General features: G+C 44.3%; 1 protein-coding gene across 1 annotated transcript in view; it reads right to left on the minus strand.

The window, feature by feature from the left end:
- The window catches only part of PCNX2 (pecanex 2), a 236,970-nt gene that overhangs the window by 208,309 nt on the left and 8,818 nt on the right, over positions 1-19,843 (minus strand). Inside the window, exons 2-4 of the mRNA XM_029593868.1 lie at positions 17,613-17,818; positions 8,459-8,576; positions 7,094-7,130 (exon numbers count right to left, since the gene is read on the minus strand). Of these exons, the coding sequence (XP_029449728.1) occupies positions 7,094-7,130; positions 8,459-8,576; positions 17,613-17,818 (361 nt within the window). The remainder of the gene's footprint in view (positions 1-7,093; positions 7,131-8,458; positions 8,577-17,612; positions 17,819-19,843) is intronic.

Genomic DNA, 19,843 nt, shown 5'->3' on the forward strand with positions numbered 1-19,843 from the left:
TGGTGGTGGGCCACTTGGCAACAGTGATCGTTAACATGATCAAATTTAAACTAATAACTGGAAGGGGGACAATAAGTAAATCTGCAGCTCTAACACTAAACTTTCAAAAGGGAAACTTTGATAAAATGAGGAAAATAGTTAGAAAAAAACTGAAAGGTGCAGCTGCAAAGGTTAAAAGTGTTCAACAGGCATGGACATTGTTTAAAAATAATATCCTAGAGGCGCAGTCCATATGTATTCCACACATTAAGAAAGGTGGAAGGAAGGCAAAACGATTACCATCATGGTTAAAAGGTGAGGTGAAGGAGGCTATTTTAGCCAAAAAAACATCCTTCAAAAATTGGAAGAAGGATCCATCTGAAGAAAATAGGATAAAACATAAGCAATGCCAAGTTAAGTGTAAAACATTGATAAGACAGGCAAAGAGAGAATTTGAAAAGAAGTTGGCCATAGAGGCAAAAACTCATAATAAAAACTTTTTAAATATATCTGAAGCAAGAAACCTGTGAGGGAGTCGCTTGGACCATTAGTTGACTGAGGGGTTAAAGGGGCTCTTAGGAAAGATAAGACCATTGCAGAAAGACTAAATGAATTCTTTGCTTCCATGTTTACTAATGAGGATGTTGGGGGAGATACCAGTTCCGGAGATGGTTTTCAGGGGTGATGAGTCAGACGAACTGAATGAAATCACTGTGAACCTGGAAGATGTAGTAGGCCAGATTGACAAACTAAAGAGTAGCAAATCATCTGGACCGGATGGTATGCATCCTAGGGTACTGAAGGAGCTAAAAAATGAAATTTCTGATCTATTAGTTACAATTTGTAACCTATCATTAAAATCATCCATTGTACCTGAAGACTGGAGGGTGACCAATGTAACCCCAATATTTAAAAAAGGCACCAGGGGCGATCCGGGTAACTATAGACCAGTGAGCCTGACTTCAGTGCCGGGAAAAATAGTGGAAACTATTCTCAAGGTCAAAATCGTAGAGCATATAGAAAGACATGTTTTAATGGAACACAGTCAACATGTATTTACCCAAGGGAAATCTTGCCTAACAAATCTTCATTTTTTGAAGGGGTTAATAAACATGTGGCTAAAGGTGAACTGGTTGATGTAGTGTATTTGGATTTTCAGAAGGCGTTTGATAAAGTCCCTTATGAGAGGCTTCTAAGAAAACTAAAAAGTCATGGGATAGAAGGTGATGTCCTTTCATGGATTGCAAACTGGTTAGAGACAGGAAACAGAGAGTAGGATTAAATGGTCAATTTTCTCAGTGGAAAAGGGTAAACAGTGGAGTGCCTCAGGGATCTGTACTTGGACCCGTGCTTTTCAATATATATAAACGATCTGGAAAGGAATACGATGAGTGAGGTTATCAAATTTGCGAATGATACAAAATTATTCAAGTAGTTAAATCACAAGCGGGTTGTGATACATTACAGGAGGACCTTGCAAGACTGGAAGATTGGGCATCCAAATGGCAGATGAAATTTAATGTGGACAAGTGCAAGGTGTTGCATATAGGGAAAAATAATCCCTATGATGTTAGGTTCCATATTAGGAACTACCACCCAGGAAAAAGATCTAGGCATAATAATGGATAATACTTTAAAATCGTCGGCTCAGTGTGCTGCAGCAGTCAAAAAAGCAAACAGAATGTTAGGAATTATTGGGAAGGGAATGGTTAATAAAATGGAAAATGTCATAATGCCTCTATATCGTTCCATGGTGAGACCGCACCTTGAATACTGTGTACAATTCTGGTCGCCGCATCTCAAAAAACATATAGTTGCGATGGAGAAGGTACAGGGAAGGGCAACCAAAATGATAAAGGGGATGGAACAGCTCCCCTATGAGGAAAGGCTGAAGAGGTTAGGGCTGTACAGCTTGGAGAAGAGATGGCTGAGGGGGGATATGATAGAGGTCTTTAAGATCATGAGAGGTCTTGAACGAGTAGATGTGAATCGGTTATTTACACTTTCAAATAATAGAAGGACTAGGGGGCATTCCATGAAGTTAGCAAGTAGCACATTTAAGACTAATCAGAGAAAGTTCTTTTTCACTCAATGCACAATAAAGCTCTGGAATTTGTTGCCAGAGGATGTGGTTAGTGCAGTTAATGTAGCTGGGTTCAAAAAAGGTTTGGATAAGTTCTTGGAGGAGAAGTCCATTAATGGCTATTAATCAAGTTTACTTAGCGGTAGATTTTAAAAGAAGCGCGATCAGCCTACTTTTGCTTGCGCATCAGACTCAAGCAAAAGTACGCTGGATTTTAGTAGATATGCGCGGAGCCGCGCATATCCACTAAAATCCTGGATCGGCGCGCGCAAGGCTATCGATTTTGTATAGCCTGCGCGCGCCGAGCCGCGCTGCCTCCCCCCGTTCCCTCCAAGGCCGCTCCGAAATCGGAGCGGCCTCGGAGGGAACTTTCCTTTGCCCTCCCCTCACCTTACCCTCCCTTCCCCTACCTAACCCACCCACCCGGCCCTGTCTACACCCCCCCCTTACCTTTGTCGGGGGATTTACGCCTCCCGGAGGGAGACGTAAATCCCCGCGCGCCAGCGGGCCTGCTGCGCGCCGGGCCGCGACCTGGGGGCGGGTACGGAGGGCGCGGCCATGCCCCCGGGCCGTAGCCACGCCCCCGTACCCGCCCCCAAAACGCTGCCGACACGCCCCCGGAACGCCGCGACGACCGGGCCCACCCCCCGACACGCCCCCGACACGCCCCCCTCCAAGAACCCTGGGACTTACGCGAGTCCCGGGGCTCTGCGCGCGCCGGGAGGCCTATGTAAAATAGGCTTCCCGGCGCGCAGGGCCCTGCTCGCGTAAATCCGCCCAAAACCGGGCGGATTTACGCGAGCAGGGCTCTGAAAATCCGCCCCTTAGTGAATAGCCACTGCTATTAATTGCATCAGTACATCAACCAACCTCTTCCCTTTAATAATAATACTCCAACCTACACCAATGCAAGGGAAACTTGTGCTATGGTGCTGCTCATGTACGGTGGCTCTATTGAAGGACAACCAATTGTTGGGTGTCCTTTTCTTTCGCCCCGTCTATTATTCTTTTTTATTATCCAAATATTAATGAAGCCTTTTTTTACTTTTTTCTTGTTTTTCTGTTTCTTAAAAAACCCCTTATCTCCCCGTTTTTCTAAGGCGACCCACGGTATGTTGGTCAATACTTATCAAGGCGTCTGTCTCAGCTTTCTTTCACGGGTTCGCTTCTGCTTGCCCGACATGACTGGACAGTATTTTTTTAAGAGACTGGCACCAACGATGGTCAAAAAGAAGATAGGAGAGCAGCCATACAGTAATCAATAGAGAGAAGCAATCAATAAATCACCTAAACAGAAAAGATATAAACAGTTCACAGAGGCAAGTAAAGCACAGTAGAATTGACCGAGGCTGGATCTCCCGCCCAAAAATGGACACGCCCCCTCACAAAGAACGGGCGTAGGTTGGTTCAGTCTCCTGTAGGTCTCTAGAGGCGTTCCCTAAGGGCTATTAACCGATTGAGGCGGTAACATACTTCACCCAGAAAAAATGGACACGCCCCCACACAAAGAGCGGGCGTGGGTTGGTTCAGTCTCTAGAGGCGTTCCTTAAGGGTAATTAACTGATTGAGGCGGGATCACACCGCTCAATCAAAATACAGACACACCCCCCGGTTAAGCACACAATACAGATGTGGGAGTGTTCAGTCTCCCGAGAAGTCCTTAGAGGCATTTCCAAAAGGGGAATGATTTCCTTGATTGAGAACACCGCAGTCAGTTTCGGTCTGGTGAAACGACTGGGTGGGGACCCGCGGTAAGTATAAGAAGCGAGTAGGCAAAACGCGCCTCAGACACAGAAGGTAGGCGTCGTCCATGATAGAAACACGATCATCACAACAGTAAGTTTTCCTAAAAACGTGCAAATGGTATGTAGAACATGATGTTTGCTGAAATGAAATAGAAATAAGTATTAACTATGTTATCTTCTTAGTCGGAGACATTACAGCTACTGTGTACCTGGTTAGGACACAGCACTACCCCTCCCGTAGCCCCTGAAGCAGGCACGACGGTGCCGAAACATGGCCCATGTCGGGCAAGCAGAAGCGAACCCATGAGAGAAAGCTGAGACAGACGCCTTGATAAGTATTGACCAACATACCGCGGGTCGCCTTAGAAAAACGGGGAGATAAGGGGTTTTTTAAGAAACAGAAAAACAAGAAAAAAGAAAAAAAAGGCTTCATTAATATTTGGATAATAAAAAAGAATAATAGACGGGGCGAAAGAAAAGGACACCCAACAATTGGTTGTCCTTCAATAGAGACACCGTACATGAGCAGCACCATAGCACAAGTTTCCCTTGCATTGGTGTAGGTTGGAGTATTAATTGCATCAGTAGCATGGGATCTTCTTGGTGTTTGGGTAATTGCCAGGTTCTTGTGGCCTGGTTTGGCCTCTGTTGGAAACAGGATGCTGGGCTTGATGGACCCTTAGTCTGACCCAGCATGGCAATTTCTTATGTTCTTAAGTGACAGCCGCAAGCTGGTAGAAGTAATGTCACTGCGAACAGCTTTAAGGGGGATTTACCTGCCCTCCCCTGCTCCACAACTGGAGCTCCAAGATGGGCTCCACTCACCCCCCCCCCCCCCACCCCATCCTCATTTGAGTGACCCACCATTTAGGCAGGGCCACCAAAGTGGCCCTCATATCAAAAGGTTTACCAATCCTTGCTATTGGAGGTCCTCTGTACAGGAATCTGCCCTCCCTTGGGAAGGGGCAAGAAGTTCTAAATTTTTCCAAAGATTGCTCTAGACATTAAGAGCCTGATTTTCTTATGGTTTTAGCACGTAAAATGTCATTATATCTGCATAAATGGGCTTTTGAAAATTGCCTGGGGAGGTTTGGTGCATGAAAGTAGGCACAGAAGTGATTTTGCATGCACTTTTACACAAACTAGCAAGGGGCATTCCAGGGTGGGGGTTGGGGGTGGAACAGAGGCGGGAAATACATTTTTTCATTCAAAAGTATGCACCTCAATCTACTCGCAGACATTTACAACAGTTCTTTATGTACATGCAAATATTCAAATTGGACTTATGCACATTAGGCTGCCTTGAAAATTCAAAGCCTGCGAGTATTTTGTGCATGCAACTGTTAGCCCTATGCAGGCTGCTAAAAATTACCTCCCCCCCCCCCCAAAGAGTTACTTTTCAAAAGGATTTATGCATATAAATATCTGCGGACTTTAGCCCTATTCGGGCTGTTCGAAAATTACCCTCGTAGGGCATGATTCGGTAACATTGCCGATAAGTCACACCAGTTTTCAAAGTGGACTTGTGTGCCTAGGGCTGCTATGAAAATTGTTCCACTAAGTCTAACCTTTGCAAACTTACACTTGCTAAAATGTGTGCAGAAACTTTTCTTGGAATCCAAAAGTACGCATGTAACTCCAAACCCCTTCCCAACGTCTGCCCTGGGAATGTCACCACTCTGTCTGGGTAAACTGTATGTGCATGCAGGACGTACCTTCCTAAGTTTATCCGCATATTGGGCAGGCAATTCTATAAAAGGCCATTTCTTGGAGACTAAAACTCTTTTACCCAGAGAAGTTCTGTTGAAAATGACCGTCTTGATGTCTTTTTTATGATGTTTTGCAGGCTTTGCAGTACGTGTGCGTGAACGATCGGTGTGAGTGCAGGAATGCGCTTTTGTGCAGGGGAGGAATTCCGATAGGATGTATTTATGAAAGTGAAGAATAATGAACAGAGAGAAGGGGCAGGAAAGACATTCAGTTAGTGAGCGCACTGAGATGTTTGTGGAGTAAGTAGTGACTGTCAATTCTGTTTTCCAATGGACAAGTACCAGGACTATGATTTGAAAACATCAAGAAAAGATTCCAAGTGGAAATATTTTGCAACTTTTTCGAGGGGTTTTTTGGTTTTGTTTTTTTAAGATTACAAATGGAATCAAATGGAGAATAAAAAAGGAAAGAATCTTACAGTCCAGCTCCTATGATTTCCCATGAATTCAGCTTTCCTCCTCAAGGAAGGAATGGGAGCTGTGCAGGGAAAATGAGGCCACCTGGACTTACGCTCTCTCTGAACTTTATTTGGGGGGAAAAGCCTTGGGAAGATGAATCAAAGCTGTGTATCCAGGGGCTCACCACTTGTGGACAGGAGTAGAGTCCAATATTAAAGAAGATAGAATCCCGAGTCATCCAAATATTTTACAGGCCCTTGCAAATACCTTTCACAGAATAGCGACTGAATATACCTTTCTATGTCAGTGACACCATGGAAAAATGGGATATTCTGGCCGCTTTTTGCCAAGTGGAGACCCAAACAAAGCTTTTCTATGGTGTACAATATTAATTTGCAGGACACCTAGTCCCAGACACTATCCCGTAGGAAACTGTACCTGTGCAAACAAGAGGACGCAACGCCCACATGCACAGAGGTAAACTCATTTTTGGTAGTTTCGATGCCAAAGTGATGGCAATTATTTCTTTAAAGGAAAAAAAAATACAAGATGGAGAACAAAGCAAGGTCTCTGCTGAGTCATACTTTCTGCTTTTCCTTGTAATCCACCTTGTGCATTATTATTGTGAAAGTGGGCATAGAAGCATTTTTAAATTAATAATCTGCACACCAAATGGGATACAGAACTGTGTGGGGGACTAAACTGCAATTATTGTAAAGTAACAGTAAGAAAAGCCATTTTTAACTTTAGCTTTTTGAATGACTATGGACCTCGTAAGAGGATTGGGGCGGCAGGATGCACTACATTTCTATTCTCCTCTCGTTTGTGTCTCTTATCTACCCAGACACGTGTAATGCTGAGCAGCAGAATACAATTTTTAACCTCAGTACTGATGGGTGAGAGCACAGGGCATGTTAACTAGGGATCATAAGATATTAGGGATGTAAGCGGCATTTTAACTAGGGATCATAAGATATTAATACAGTGCCATTTTTTTTTTTTTTACAAATGAATAGTACTAGATGCATATTACCTTAATCAGAATAAACTATTAAAAAAAATGTTTGACAGAAAAGACAAATTCATAAAAGATTTTATTTTAAAAAGTTATAAAATACCCTTGAGGTCTTCAACTGTTTCCTGCCTTGGAAGCACCTGCAAATGTGATAAATATAAAATCAAATTTTATAAAAGACAATTTTTATTCCAATTATATCTGGCAGTTCACTGGCACCCAGGGGCATGTGAAAGGTTATGATCATGGACAGTTATTTTACACTGATTATAGAAGATCCATTTTTTTTTCCAGTCTGGACCATGATCCTGTCAAACTGTGAATACCAGAAAATAACCAGTTTAGAGAGGCAATTTTCACAAAGCCACAGAGTGGGAATGTATGCGGCTATTTTTGCACTCGGGCACCTTCAGGCAATTTCCGAAAAGAAACTACGCAGCATTGCGGGCTCCTTAAGTACCTGCTCACATTGCGCCCCCCACCCCCCCTACTATTTGTATGGTTGGGGCGATGGGGAAACAGACTATGGGGCAGATTTTAAAAGGTGTGCGCGGGCGTACATGTCCACGCGCTACCTGGCGCGCGCACATGTACGCCCGATTTTATAACATGCGCGCGCAGGTTATAAAATTGGGGGTCGGCGCACGCAAGGGAGTGCACAATTATGCACCTTGTGCGAGCTGAGCCGCACTGCCTTCTCCCGTTCCCTTCCCCCTAGCTTGACCTTCCCATCCCTTCCCCTAACCTTTCCCCCCCCCAGCCTACTCTAACCCCCCCTGACCATTCTCTTATCTTTTGCGCCTACCTCTGGGCAGGTGCAAGTTGCGTGTGCCGGCAGCCTGCTAGCACGCGATCCTTCGACACAGTGGCAAATGGCCGCTATGTCGGAGGCCTCTGGCCCCACCCTCGCTTTGCCCCTGGACCGCCTGCCCCACCCATGCCCCGCCACCGGACCACCCCATTTTGCAAGCCCAGGGACTTACACGCATCCCAGGGCTTACGTGTGTTGCCGGGCCTTTTTAAAATAGGCCCGGCGCGCGTAAACCCCCCCCCCCCCCCCCCAGGCGCATAAGTCCTCTGGATTTACGCACATAGGGCTTTTAAAATCTGGCCCTTTGTGCGTAAAACTTGCATAGCTTTCTCCCGACCAGGTAATTTCTTCTCGAGAATTGGATGAATATAGCTGTGTTGAGAAATGTCTGCAACTCTCTAGCCCCTGGCCTTTTGGTCAACTGGCACACTCCATGGCTAGAGGCCTAGATCCCTTCGAAAGCTGCCCTCTTAGCTAGTGTCCCTAGCGCCTCTTTTTGCCGCGGACCCTAATTTAAATAATTTAATTTACCGTATCGCGCGCACAGGAGAGCGGGCGCACGCCCACTCTCCCGTGATTTTTACTGTATCGGCCGGTATATGAGCAAAGACAGAGCTAACTTTAAAAAAATTAAAAAACCCAAAAAACTATACTAACCAAAGCGTCATCAGAATAGTGGCAGTTTATCTCTGGCCATCTGGAACTGCTTTGGAGTGGAGTGGTCAAGTCTTGTCTGTTAGACTCTGGTCCATTGTCATCATCTTCTGTGTTACTGCTGTTATAAAAAAAAAGCAAAAAACAAAACTACACGATATATATACCAAGACAATTTGTTACCTATCAGATTACCCTATTGTTACAGTCATCCGCCTCTCTCTCTTGCTGTCAGTTACAACAAATAAAATGCTTGATTTATCTGCATTAGGAATTTAAGCCAGAGTGTTAGAGGCCGATTCTCTAAAGCCTTAGGGGCTGATGTAATACAGTGCACTCAGCCGAGCGCATTGTTTAACTCGCAGATGGACGTGGGTTGTATTGGCACTACTTAAATTCCTTATGCAATAAGGGGAGTAGCGCCTCCACAATGCGCGTCCAACGTGGGGCAAAACTAACAGTGCTCATCACATGCAAATGCATGTCAATGAGACTATTAGCTATTCACTCCCAATGCAAAAAAAAAAAAAAAAAAATGTTCATCTACGATGCACATGTTTGCACTCAGAAATTAACACCTGTCCGAAGCAGGCGTTAATTGCTGAGCGCTCCCAAAAGTTGTACAGAAAAGCATAAAAAAACTGCTTTTCTGTACATCCTCCTACTTAATATCATTGCGATATTAAGTAGGAGGAAAAAAATCTTTAAAAAACTTAAAAAAAAAAAAAAAAAGTGCCGGCGGTCGGGTTCAGGAAACAGACGCACAGTTTACAAGCATCCGTTTCCTGAATGCCTGGCAGTGCGCTGATTAGGAAACGGACGCCGATAAGTTCGGCATCCGGTTTCCTAACCGGTGGACAGCTGACCTCTTATGGGCTCCCATTGTCAAGGAGGCGCTAGGAGCATGCAAGCGACCCCAGCACCTCCTTGACAACGCGACCCCTAATTTAAATATTGCATGGCGCCCCCAGGAGGGGTGCCTGGGAGCGCATTAGGAAAACGGGTGCTGAGTGTTCAGCACCAGCTTTCAGCTCACTTTAATTGCATCGGCCCCTAATGTGCGAGTTCAGAAGCATACTAAATGTCTGAGTAATTGGACAGTAAAGCATAACATCTAGGCCAGGGCTTCCCAAACCTGTACATGTTATAAAAGCCACCTGTTGGCTAGAAGCAGTTTGTGGGAGACAATGGAGGTGTTTTGGCTGCAAACGCTGCAGACAGAGAAGGGAGAAGGGGAGAGACAGAAGAGAAGGAGATAGAGAAGAGGAAGAAGAAGAGAAGAAAAAAGGAGAAAGGGAAAGAGAGACAGCAGGGCAGAGCAAGAAGGCAGCCATATCCGCAGGTTTATCTGGTCAAGATTCCTCCAGCTGGCTGTCTCCCTCTTGAATGCCAGTCCTGATGGCACACTTTGCATTTCCCTTTCTAGCTCCTTAGGTCATTGTGTGTTGGAAAGAGTCTTCAAGAGACTGACCTTGGAGAGGAGGCAAGGAGGCCAGTACCGACTTTGGAGGATGGATGGCGTGGATAGCAGGTGGTGTGGGTCATGAAGTACTGCAGCCTAGCACACAGCAAGTGGCAGGATCCTAAACACCCAAGGAGCATAGCAAAAGAGATGGCAAAGTACAGGGGAAGGTAGACTATCTCCTTTCCCCTGCATCTCTCTGTTTGGCATCCTGCTTCTCTCCACCATAACCCTCCCCTCAATCACCTCTGAGGGACACAAACCAACTCAATAGAAGCAATCACAATATTCTTTCCAAAGCAAAAAAAACACTGAGAAAACATATAGCAATACTGCTGCAAATGTTATATATGGAACAAAAATGGCAGCCTTGAGTTTTGATTGTCCATTTTCCTGTTCAATTGTTACCTGCTTGGCAATTTTGATAATGTGGGCTATAATTTTATAAATAAAGAAATATATAAAATAAATAAACTAACAAACCAACAGATTTAAAACAAATTTTATAAAATGTGTCTTCATTCAACACACAAGCAAGTTGTGGAATCTGTTGCCAGAGAATGTGGTCAAGGCAACTAGCATATTAGGGTTCAAAAGAGGTTTGGACAAGATCCTGGAGGAAAAGTCCATAAACAGTTATTAGCCAGGTAGACTTGGGAAGGCCAGCACTTATCCTGGGAGTGAGATACAAGAAATAAATCAACTATGTGGGATATGATAGGTACTTGTGACCCACACTGGCCATGGTTGGAGACAGGTTGTGGAACTTGATGCACCTTGGTCTGATCCAGCATGGCATTTCTTATGTACTTATGTTTTTTATGCTCTTATGTTTTTCAGATCATTACAATTACTTTTTTCTCAACAACAGCAAATGCAAGTAGATATGTCAGTGATAACAACTTGAAAAACAACTCAAAACAAAAATATCCTTATAAAACAGGAATATCCAAAAATGTGTCCAACAGTCGCTCCACACATTAAATACAGTCCCCAACAACAAAGTCCCGACATCAACTGGTGTTTAATAATCAACTGCATCAGGGGAATAGACTCAAGCAATTTATCTGAAATAGATGGTCAGCATCAGGTATATACCTCACTTCTAATGACCACCTATTTCAGATAAGTTGCTTGAGTCTATTCCTCTGATGCAGTCGATGCTATGAAACACTTGTTGGAGTCAGGACTTTGTTGAAAACTGTATTTAATGTGTGGGCGACTGTTAGAAACATTTTTGGATATTCGTATCTTATTTTATTATTATTATTTTTTACTATCCAATCTCAATCACAATATTCAAGAATAAACTTAACTATAGAAATAAAAACATAAGAAGATTATGAAACCAATACATAAGACACAAAATTCACCACTCTAGTAAGAGACCTCATATGATCCCAAAGGCCACAGTATATGGGATCCAATTACGCAATTCCAAAAAACAAAAAATTAAAGAAGTAAATAAGTAAATAACACTAAATATAGGATTCACATTTACAACTGAGAATCTATCTCAGCCTTATTGGGAATCAAATGGAAGATACAGTTAAGATTCTACTTGATGTACAACTTTATTACTTAGAAACTATGTTAACTGAGAGGGTAACAAAAAGATATAAGACATCTTTATATTTATTATAACAGTTGCAAGGAAATTTAACAAGAGGAAAGGTCCAATCTGTAACATTCTAATGTTGTGCGTTCCGGCCGCATGGGTGCCGCGACCGGGCCTGCTCACCTGGCGTTACCTTCCACAAGCGCAGGCTTGCCTGCTGCTGCGAACCCCCGGCGTCCCCGGTGCTCACCGCGGCCTCCCTCGGTGTCTCCGTCCCTGCAGGCCTCATAGCGGAGCTCCAGTCGGGGCTCCACGTCTTTGGCCAGCTCAGCCCCGCCCCTAGGCGCGCGCGTGACTGACCTCTCCACTCTTAAAGGGAGCAGCGCGGGAAAACCCCGGGAAGCGCACGCTGATGACATCACTGAGACTTCATATATAAGGCAGGGCTCAAACCCCTGATCCCTTACTTGGCAATCGGGTCAACATCGTCGGTGTGATAGTTTGCCTCTGTTCCAAGTTTCTCCTGTTCCAACGTCTCCTGTTCCTGTGTCCTTCCCAGGTAGTACCTATCCAGACTGACTTCTTGGTACTGACCTCTGCCTGCCTGACCATTCTCTTGCCTGTCGCCTGGAACCAACCACTGCCTGCCTGACCATTCTCTTGCCTGCTGCCTGGAACTGACCATTGCCTGCCTGACCACTCTACTGTCTGCCGCATGGAACTGACCCTCGCTTGTTACAATTACCACCAGACTGATTCTGGTATTAACCCCTGCTTTGGCTGACCTCTCTTGGACAGATACTCTGGCTCTGACCCTTGTGCTTCACTCGGACACTCTCTTCTGGCCCCCGGTGACCATTGGATCAACATACTTGGACAACAACAGCAGCCTCCACATAGCTAGACCTACAGGCGCTGCCTGTCTTATCCAGAGGACCTCTCTGAACTGTTGCCTTCCCGAGGTCTCCAGAGCTTCCAGTTCAGGTCTAGTTCACCCACTCTGCATCAGCCGTGCACCCTTGCTCGTGGTGGATACACCTCTCCAATACCTCTCCGGGAGACCACCGGAGGCCCACCTAAATCCAGGCGGTCCGGGTACCCAAGGGCTCAACCTTCGGAAACCTTGGACTGCTATTGGTGAAGCTCCAGCTAGCCTCTGTCTCCTTGTGTGCTCCGCCTCCTGGTGGCAGGCGCTCTCTGGGTCCAACCAGAGGGCCGTACCAATCCTGCACCAGGCCAAGGGTCCACCTCCAGTGCAACATCTAGGTCCAGTAATAAAAATTGTTTCCTCTTCTTCTGGATCTGCTTTGACACATCCAGGAAAACCCTAACCTGAAGGTGTAGAAAAGTCTCAGTCCGATGTCTAAAAAACAATCTCAAAAGCCAGTCTCTCTCTGATTCCATTACAAATGTTATAATCATAGTTGCCGGCTAACCCCTAGATTCATCAAAATGGTAAAATATCGCATGCATAACGCCCACGGTAAGAAAAAGGGGCGTGTTTAGGCTAATTTTTGGAATTACCGCACTGCGCGGTAACATAGCGCTTTGCATAGGTAGTATCACATGGTGTGGTAAAGTTTTCACACACTATGATACTTCTATTTTGCAGCTCAAAAAGTGCCCAGACAGGCTATTACTGAGAGAGACTGAGAAAGAGCGAGACTATTTATAAGACCTGCATAGTAGTCAACTATTTATATCTCTACAATGTTCTCTCACCCTAGCTTGATGGATTCTATAACAGGGTACCATTAAGCTAAGGCGAGATAACATGGTAGAAATCTCATCTTTGTGAGACTTTCCTCACTCCAAATGATGTCAAATCTTCACCGTGCAGTTCAATCGACTCATTCTGCATGTAAGATTGGCCCCTAAACCCTAAACCACCACCAACACCTCACCTTGAGCTATTAGCTGGCTCTCCTATAGTTGAATACTGTGTTGGCTTCCCCAAAGTCTCTCTCCCCCGCCCTTCCAGAAATGGCTGAAATGCAATTTGCAGAATTTATCACGAATTGTGTTACGACCATTTAGGGCATATTGCACAGCTTAATGCCAGGAAAAAAGGTGTAGTTATTTCCGGCATTAAAACCATGAGATATTGCCCCTCATTCTAATAATCCCATCCAAACCCCTCCCTAATCCCACCCCTTCCAAACATTTGCATTCGCGCTATGCAATAATACTATTATCGCATGCATTAATGCCAAAACGCATTTTGATGAATGACCCTATTAGCCTGAGCACTATCCAAGATCTCCAAAATATTAGAAATATACAGATTTGATGGTTCTAATGGCACCATAAGTTGAGAGTGAACTTGTAATTCATTGCCTTTTTTAAAAGGAGGCAAATAATATGCCTTTGAAATTGGAGGAATTGCTTGATCCGGAACCTTCAGTACTTCAACCAGATATCATTTAAACAAATCCTTAGGCAAAATATGAGGTAATCTAGGAAAATGAACAAAGAAGAACTCTACAATCCTCAAACACTGGCCTCCTTGAAACCCTATCTCCAAAAATATCCCGTCTCACATCAACAAAACGTGCTTTTTCAATTGCTGGTCCAATATTATGGAATTCCCTTCCTATGGAATTAAGACTTGAATCTTCTACTCAAACTTTTAAGAAGAATTTAAAAACTTTACTTTTTCTAAAAGCTTTTCCAACATGATTATAAGATTTATGTCCTAAATTTGATATTGTTTTTTTCCCTTTCTTTTTTCTTCTTAATTCTCTCCTTTATTTTGTATAATAACATTGTTTCTATTCTTCACATTGTATCTTTCTATTATTATTGTTATATGTGAACCAATATGATAACTTTATTTGAATATCGGTATACAAAAAACAAATAAATAAATAAAACAAAGATTCCTCTCTGCGCACAAAGGGGGTTATTTACTAAAGGTTTATCGCATGCCTTAGGGCTTTATCGCATGCGATAAGGCCCTAATGCACGCAATAAACCCCTACCACATGCGATAAACCCCCACGCAAAAAGGGCCTTTTCGCGTGCGATAGGATTTAAATGAGCTGGAAGGGAGGAGTCGGGGCAGGGAGGGGGAGGAGTCGGCCACAGCACTGCTGCCGGCGATTCTGTGAGGTGTTACTATTTGCTGCGAAAGGTGTCGCTATTTGCTGTGAAAGGCTGCAGACGGCCACACCATCATGGTGCGAACGGTTGCAGCCTTTTGCAGGCCCGCCCCCCATTCGCCTTCCTGCCCCCTTTTTCACAGGATTCATCATTCCGCGAGGAATGATGAATCCGGCCCTAAGTTCTCTAAATTCTCAAGTTTATTCAACACCAAGAAATTATTTTTTATAAGGGATTCCTGAACAGGTTTAATAAACCCCATATCCTGCTTAATATCTTGATTTTTTTTGAGTCATATTTATTTTGAAGATTTCAAAAGTTTGAAGCCAGTTATCATTGTCATTACATTTCAGAATCAAAGAATTTAACTGAGCTGTAATCAAGTTGCCGAGCCCTTCAATTGCTTCCAAGATAAGAATCCAATGTAATCTGTGCAGGTTTTACCAGAGAAAACTACTAAGGTATAGGGGAGGTTCCCATAGTTGCCTTCCTAAAGCTGATAATCCAGCTATCATTGAGACAATCCCGCTCGGTGTCTGTCATCTCATCCCTTGGAGGTGAACTCCCTGTCTGGAACTCAGGACTAATGGCATCATCAGCCTGTGCCCGTTTCAAGCACACATCCGGGTCCCGGACTGCAGCAGGATTAGCCAGAGCAATTCTCCCCATTGAGGACAGAGAAATAAATGAGTCTGGGGAGAAGCTTGTACATCTTCTTCAGCTTCAACCCCCAGTGACTCCATTCCCGATGTGACTGTGCCGCCAATGACGCAAGTGTCCATCGGACTGACACAGGATTGCTCAGGAGAAACCACAAGCTAAGTCCTTTCCTTTACCATCCTTTTGCAGCCAATATAAGGCATTTTGAAGTAATAACCAAAAGCTATACATCGGATCAAGTCTCACGCTGTTAGTGCATTTACGCCATCTTGGATCCTCATATTACCTGGCCGATAGTCATGGGGTTTTTTTGGTGGACTAAAAAAACAGCAAGGAAGGTTGCTTAATAAAGCCGTGAGAGCAACAGTACACAATAAGCAACCACATGTCCGATCTTGTAGAGGTTTATTGTGTGCAAATATACGCAATAGAGCCCGACTCCAGCCGAGTTTCGCCCTCTTTCAGTAGGGCTGCATCAGGGGTCTTAGCAAGTATCGATGCTATGTCTCCTTCAGAGTGTAGTACTTTGTATGGGCTATAGATAATGCAAAACTTCTCCAGTCTTTGCAACACAAAAACGCATCAATTTCGCCAAAAGTGGACTCCGGATCTCAACAGTGTAGAAGTCACCGTGATCACTTTCAGAGCAAATCCGGAGTCCACTTTTGGCGAAATTGATGCGTTTTGTGTTGCAAAGACTGGAGAAGTTTTGCATTATCTATAGCCCATACAAAGTACTACACTCTGAAGGAGACATAGCATCGATACTTGCTAAGACCCCTGATGCAGCCCTACTGAAAGAGGGCGAAACTCGGCTGGAGTCGGGCTCTATTGCGTATATTTGCACACAATAAACCTCTACAAGATCGGACATTTGGTTGCTTATTGTGTACTGTTGCTCTCATGGTTTTTTTGGTGGACACATTGAAAATATCCTTCATTCTTAATATTCGTGTTTTATAAGGATAGTTTTGGTTTGAGTTGTTTTTCAAGTTGATATGGAATTTTGCGTGTGAGCATAACAAAATACCTAAAAAAAAAAGAGTATCATTTGAAGTTGATGATAGAGAAGACTGGCATCGGCTATTCTAGCAGCCGGATGGTGTTACTAGCTTGCTGAAACGCTTTAAAGCCATATTGTTGATTGTTAGTAATGTGAAGTGGCATGACAAACTAGTAAAGATAGTACACTTCTAAATGAATTCTAAATATCTTGGTATGAAGGCAACATATTAATAATTTATATTTTGAATGGCAATCTTCACCTCTAGAATTACAAAGCATTCCTGGATATTTTGATCATCAAAAGTGGCCAATTCCTCCCCCTCCCTGCCCCAACTCCTCCCCTCCAGCTCATTTAAATCCTATCACACGCTTATACTCATTTGGAGATCGGCTGATTCGACTAGAGCGCTTGGACCTTTACAGACGACCTCTATGCTGTCAGTTGGGATTATTTTTCCCTATCAGCTTTACTTTGCCCTTTTCCATATTAAATTGCATCTGCCATTTAGAAGCCCAGTCTCCTAGTCTCACAGGGGCCTTCTACAGTTCTTCATAATCCACTGCCGTACTCGAAACAATTTTGTGTCATGTGCAAATCTGGTCATAAGAACATAAGATATGCCTTACTGGGTCAGACCAAGGGTCCATCAAGCTAAGTATCCTGTTTTCAACAGTGGCCAGTAAGTCACAAGTACCCAAACATTAGATAGATCACAAGCTACTATTGCTTATTAATTACCGTAATAACAGTTTATGGATTTTTCCTCTTGGAACTTATTCAAACCTTTTTTAAACCCAGTTACACTATCTGCTGGAACCACATCCTCTGGCAATGAATTCCAGAGCTTAACTATGCGCTGATGAAAAAGTGGTCACTTCACTCACCATTCCTTTCTCCAGATCATTTATGAATATGCTAAATAGCACAGGTACTGAATTAAACTCAGAAATTCTAAGTTAACTCTGGCAAGTTCCTATTTCTATTAACTTCTTGTGATAATTTCCAGATAATACTCTAGTGACATGTCAGCGGCACTGTAGCTAAGGAACACAATAGTATTACAGAATTTGCATGAGGGAATAGCTCCCCAGAGGCACAGAGAAAATACATTTCCATCTCTGTAGGTACTCGTTCATGAGTGCTGGCAGAAATCCAAATAACGTACTCCAACAACCTTTGGCTGTGACAGAAATTGCACGCCGATGGTTTGCGCCTGTGGCTCTAAATGCTTTCTTGATGGCTAGTGATGCTTCAGATGCAATCTGCATTATTCTTATTATTGCCATTTCTATAAATAAAACATATTTGCCAGTAAACTGGTTGTGTGGATGCAAGATGCTTCTTTGCCCATGTCACAAAAGCTCCTTACCCAAGGGTTATCCGATGGATTTTATTTTTGCTTTTCCCATCTTTCTCTGAAATCCCTTTTCCAGTCTTTCTCCTGATTCTTTTCTGAATTACTTCTCCTTTATCAAACATCACATGTAAGCGGTAACTTATCAGCTTTACGACAGCAAAGAACACGGTCACAGAGCTGCAGTAAATGAAAAGCGTGAATGTATTTGGAGGTAAACCCTAGAGAGAAGAAGGAGAATATCATTAAACTTCACTCATGTACAATATGATCTATCACAAGCAGCGAGCAGCTAGCATTCCCTTGTGAACATTTCATTTGTCTATTGCTACTCAGATGAGTGAGGACCCTCTTCTTCAAAAAATGTTTTACCATATAACTGGACAGAAATGTGGTGATATTCAGTCAGTATGTGAATTGGGCAGTCTGCAAAGTATATATTTGGATATTGATAGGGACTATTTGTGGCCAAACGTACTCCTTTTTATAGTGGGAGTGGCCAGCATAGAGAATTCAGTTCCTCTCCCAAGCCACAAAGGCAATAGTTATTTTGCATAACTTTCTTTTCACCTCTAAGGCCTGCTCATATATTTACTATGGGCTAGATTTTAAAACTTACGGGCGGGCGTAGATTTGTGTGCGCAACCCGGCGCGCACAAATCTACACCCGATTTTATAACATGCGAGCACAGCCGCGCGCATGTTATAAAATCCAGGGTCGGCGCGCGCAAGGGGGTGCACACTTGTGCACCTTGCGCGCACCGAGCCCGAGGGGAGTCCCGATGGCTTTCCCCGTTCCCTCCAAAGTTCCCTCCCTTGGAGGGAACTTTTTTCGCCTCCCCCCACCTTTCCCTCCCTTTCCCTATCTAACCAACCCCCCCAGCCCTACCTAAATCCCCCCCCACCTTGTTTCGGTGAGTTACGCCTACCTGAGGCAGGCGTAACTTGCGTGCACCGGCCGGCTGCCGGTGCGCGAACGGCCGCTGTGCCGGAGGACTCAGGAACGCCCCCACCCCGCCCCCGGACCGCCACCACGCCCCCGTCCCCGCCCCCAGGCCACCACCACGCCCCGTCCCCGGACCAGGGCCGTGCCCCGGACCCGCCCATTTTTGAAAGCCCCGGGACATACGCACGTCCCGGGGCTTGTGCGCGCCACCGAGCCTATGCAAAATAGGCTCGGCACACACAGGGGTAGGTTTTCGGGGGTTACGCACGTAACCCTTTGAAAATCTACCCCTATGAGCTTAACTTACCTAAATTTTCAGAAAAACATATGAAGGTCTATCTTCAAAAAAATGTAAAAAATAAAAACATCCAACTAATGTTAGCCAGTTAAGTTATCTGGAATATTCAGGGGGATAAATGTCTCAGTGAATATCCTCAAATAAAGTTATTCAGCTATCTGTAGCCAGGATAACTTTGACATCTAACTGACAATGTTTGAATATTGCCGGTTAGGTATCAACGCAAACTTAAAAAAAAAAAGAAGAGCAAGTCTGCTAGCCCAATCCGCCCCCCCGCACCCCCCCCCCATCCTAGTGAAGCATAGGCTGGTTGGTTCCTCTTCCTCCAAGACCCTCTAAAATATGGCAAAAATGTAGCTCATCTATAAGCTTACAGGTCTGAAAAGCCTCCCCTCCACCCGCAAATTCATAGATGAGAATTTAAGGCAGGCCCTTCCTGCTCCCTCTGTCCACCCCCATCCCCAAACACCTGAGCCCTCCTGCCCCACACGGAACCCCCTCCCCCCACAACCTCACTACCAGGAGCTCAGTACAATCGTCCAGCTCTTGGCGCCTCCAGCATTGCAGTCAGAGTATTGCTTAGAAAAAAATGTATCCTGATAAGTGCCAACAATATTCAAAACTCCAAGGTTATCCAGACAAATGCCTTTGAATAACAACCTCATGTTAACTTCAGAAAATAAAAAACAAACTTTGTATCTTGTGTTAATAGTATGCAGCTCACAGGCCCTTGAGAATCTTGCTTAAGTCACATAAACATCCTATACCTGACTTTTCATGATGAACCCCCTTCTCTGCACAGCACAATACATTAAGGGGTAGATTTTAAAACGAGCACGTGTGCGTCCATGGGTACGCGGTTCCCGGTGTGTGCACATGGACGCACCGAATTTATAACATGCATGCGTCGGCACACATGTTATAAAATACGTTTCCTGTGTATACATACGCGCTGGATATTAATGTCCACACGAGCATGTACGAGTGAGTGGGCTCTTCCGT

Source organism: Rhinatrema bivittatum, chromosome 3 (assembly GCF_901001135.1).
Source record: "Rhinatrema bivittatum chromosome 3, aRhiBiv1.1, whole genome shotgun sequence".
Lineage (NCBI taxonomy): Eukaryota > Metazoa > Chordata > Amphibia > Gymnophiona > Rhinatrematidae > Rhinatrema > Rhinatrema bivittatum.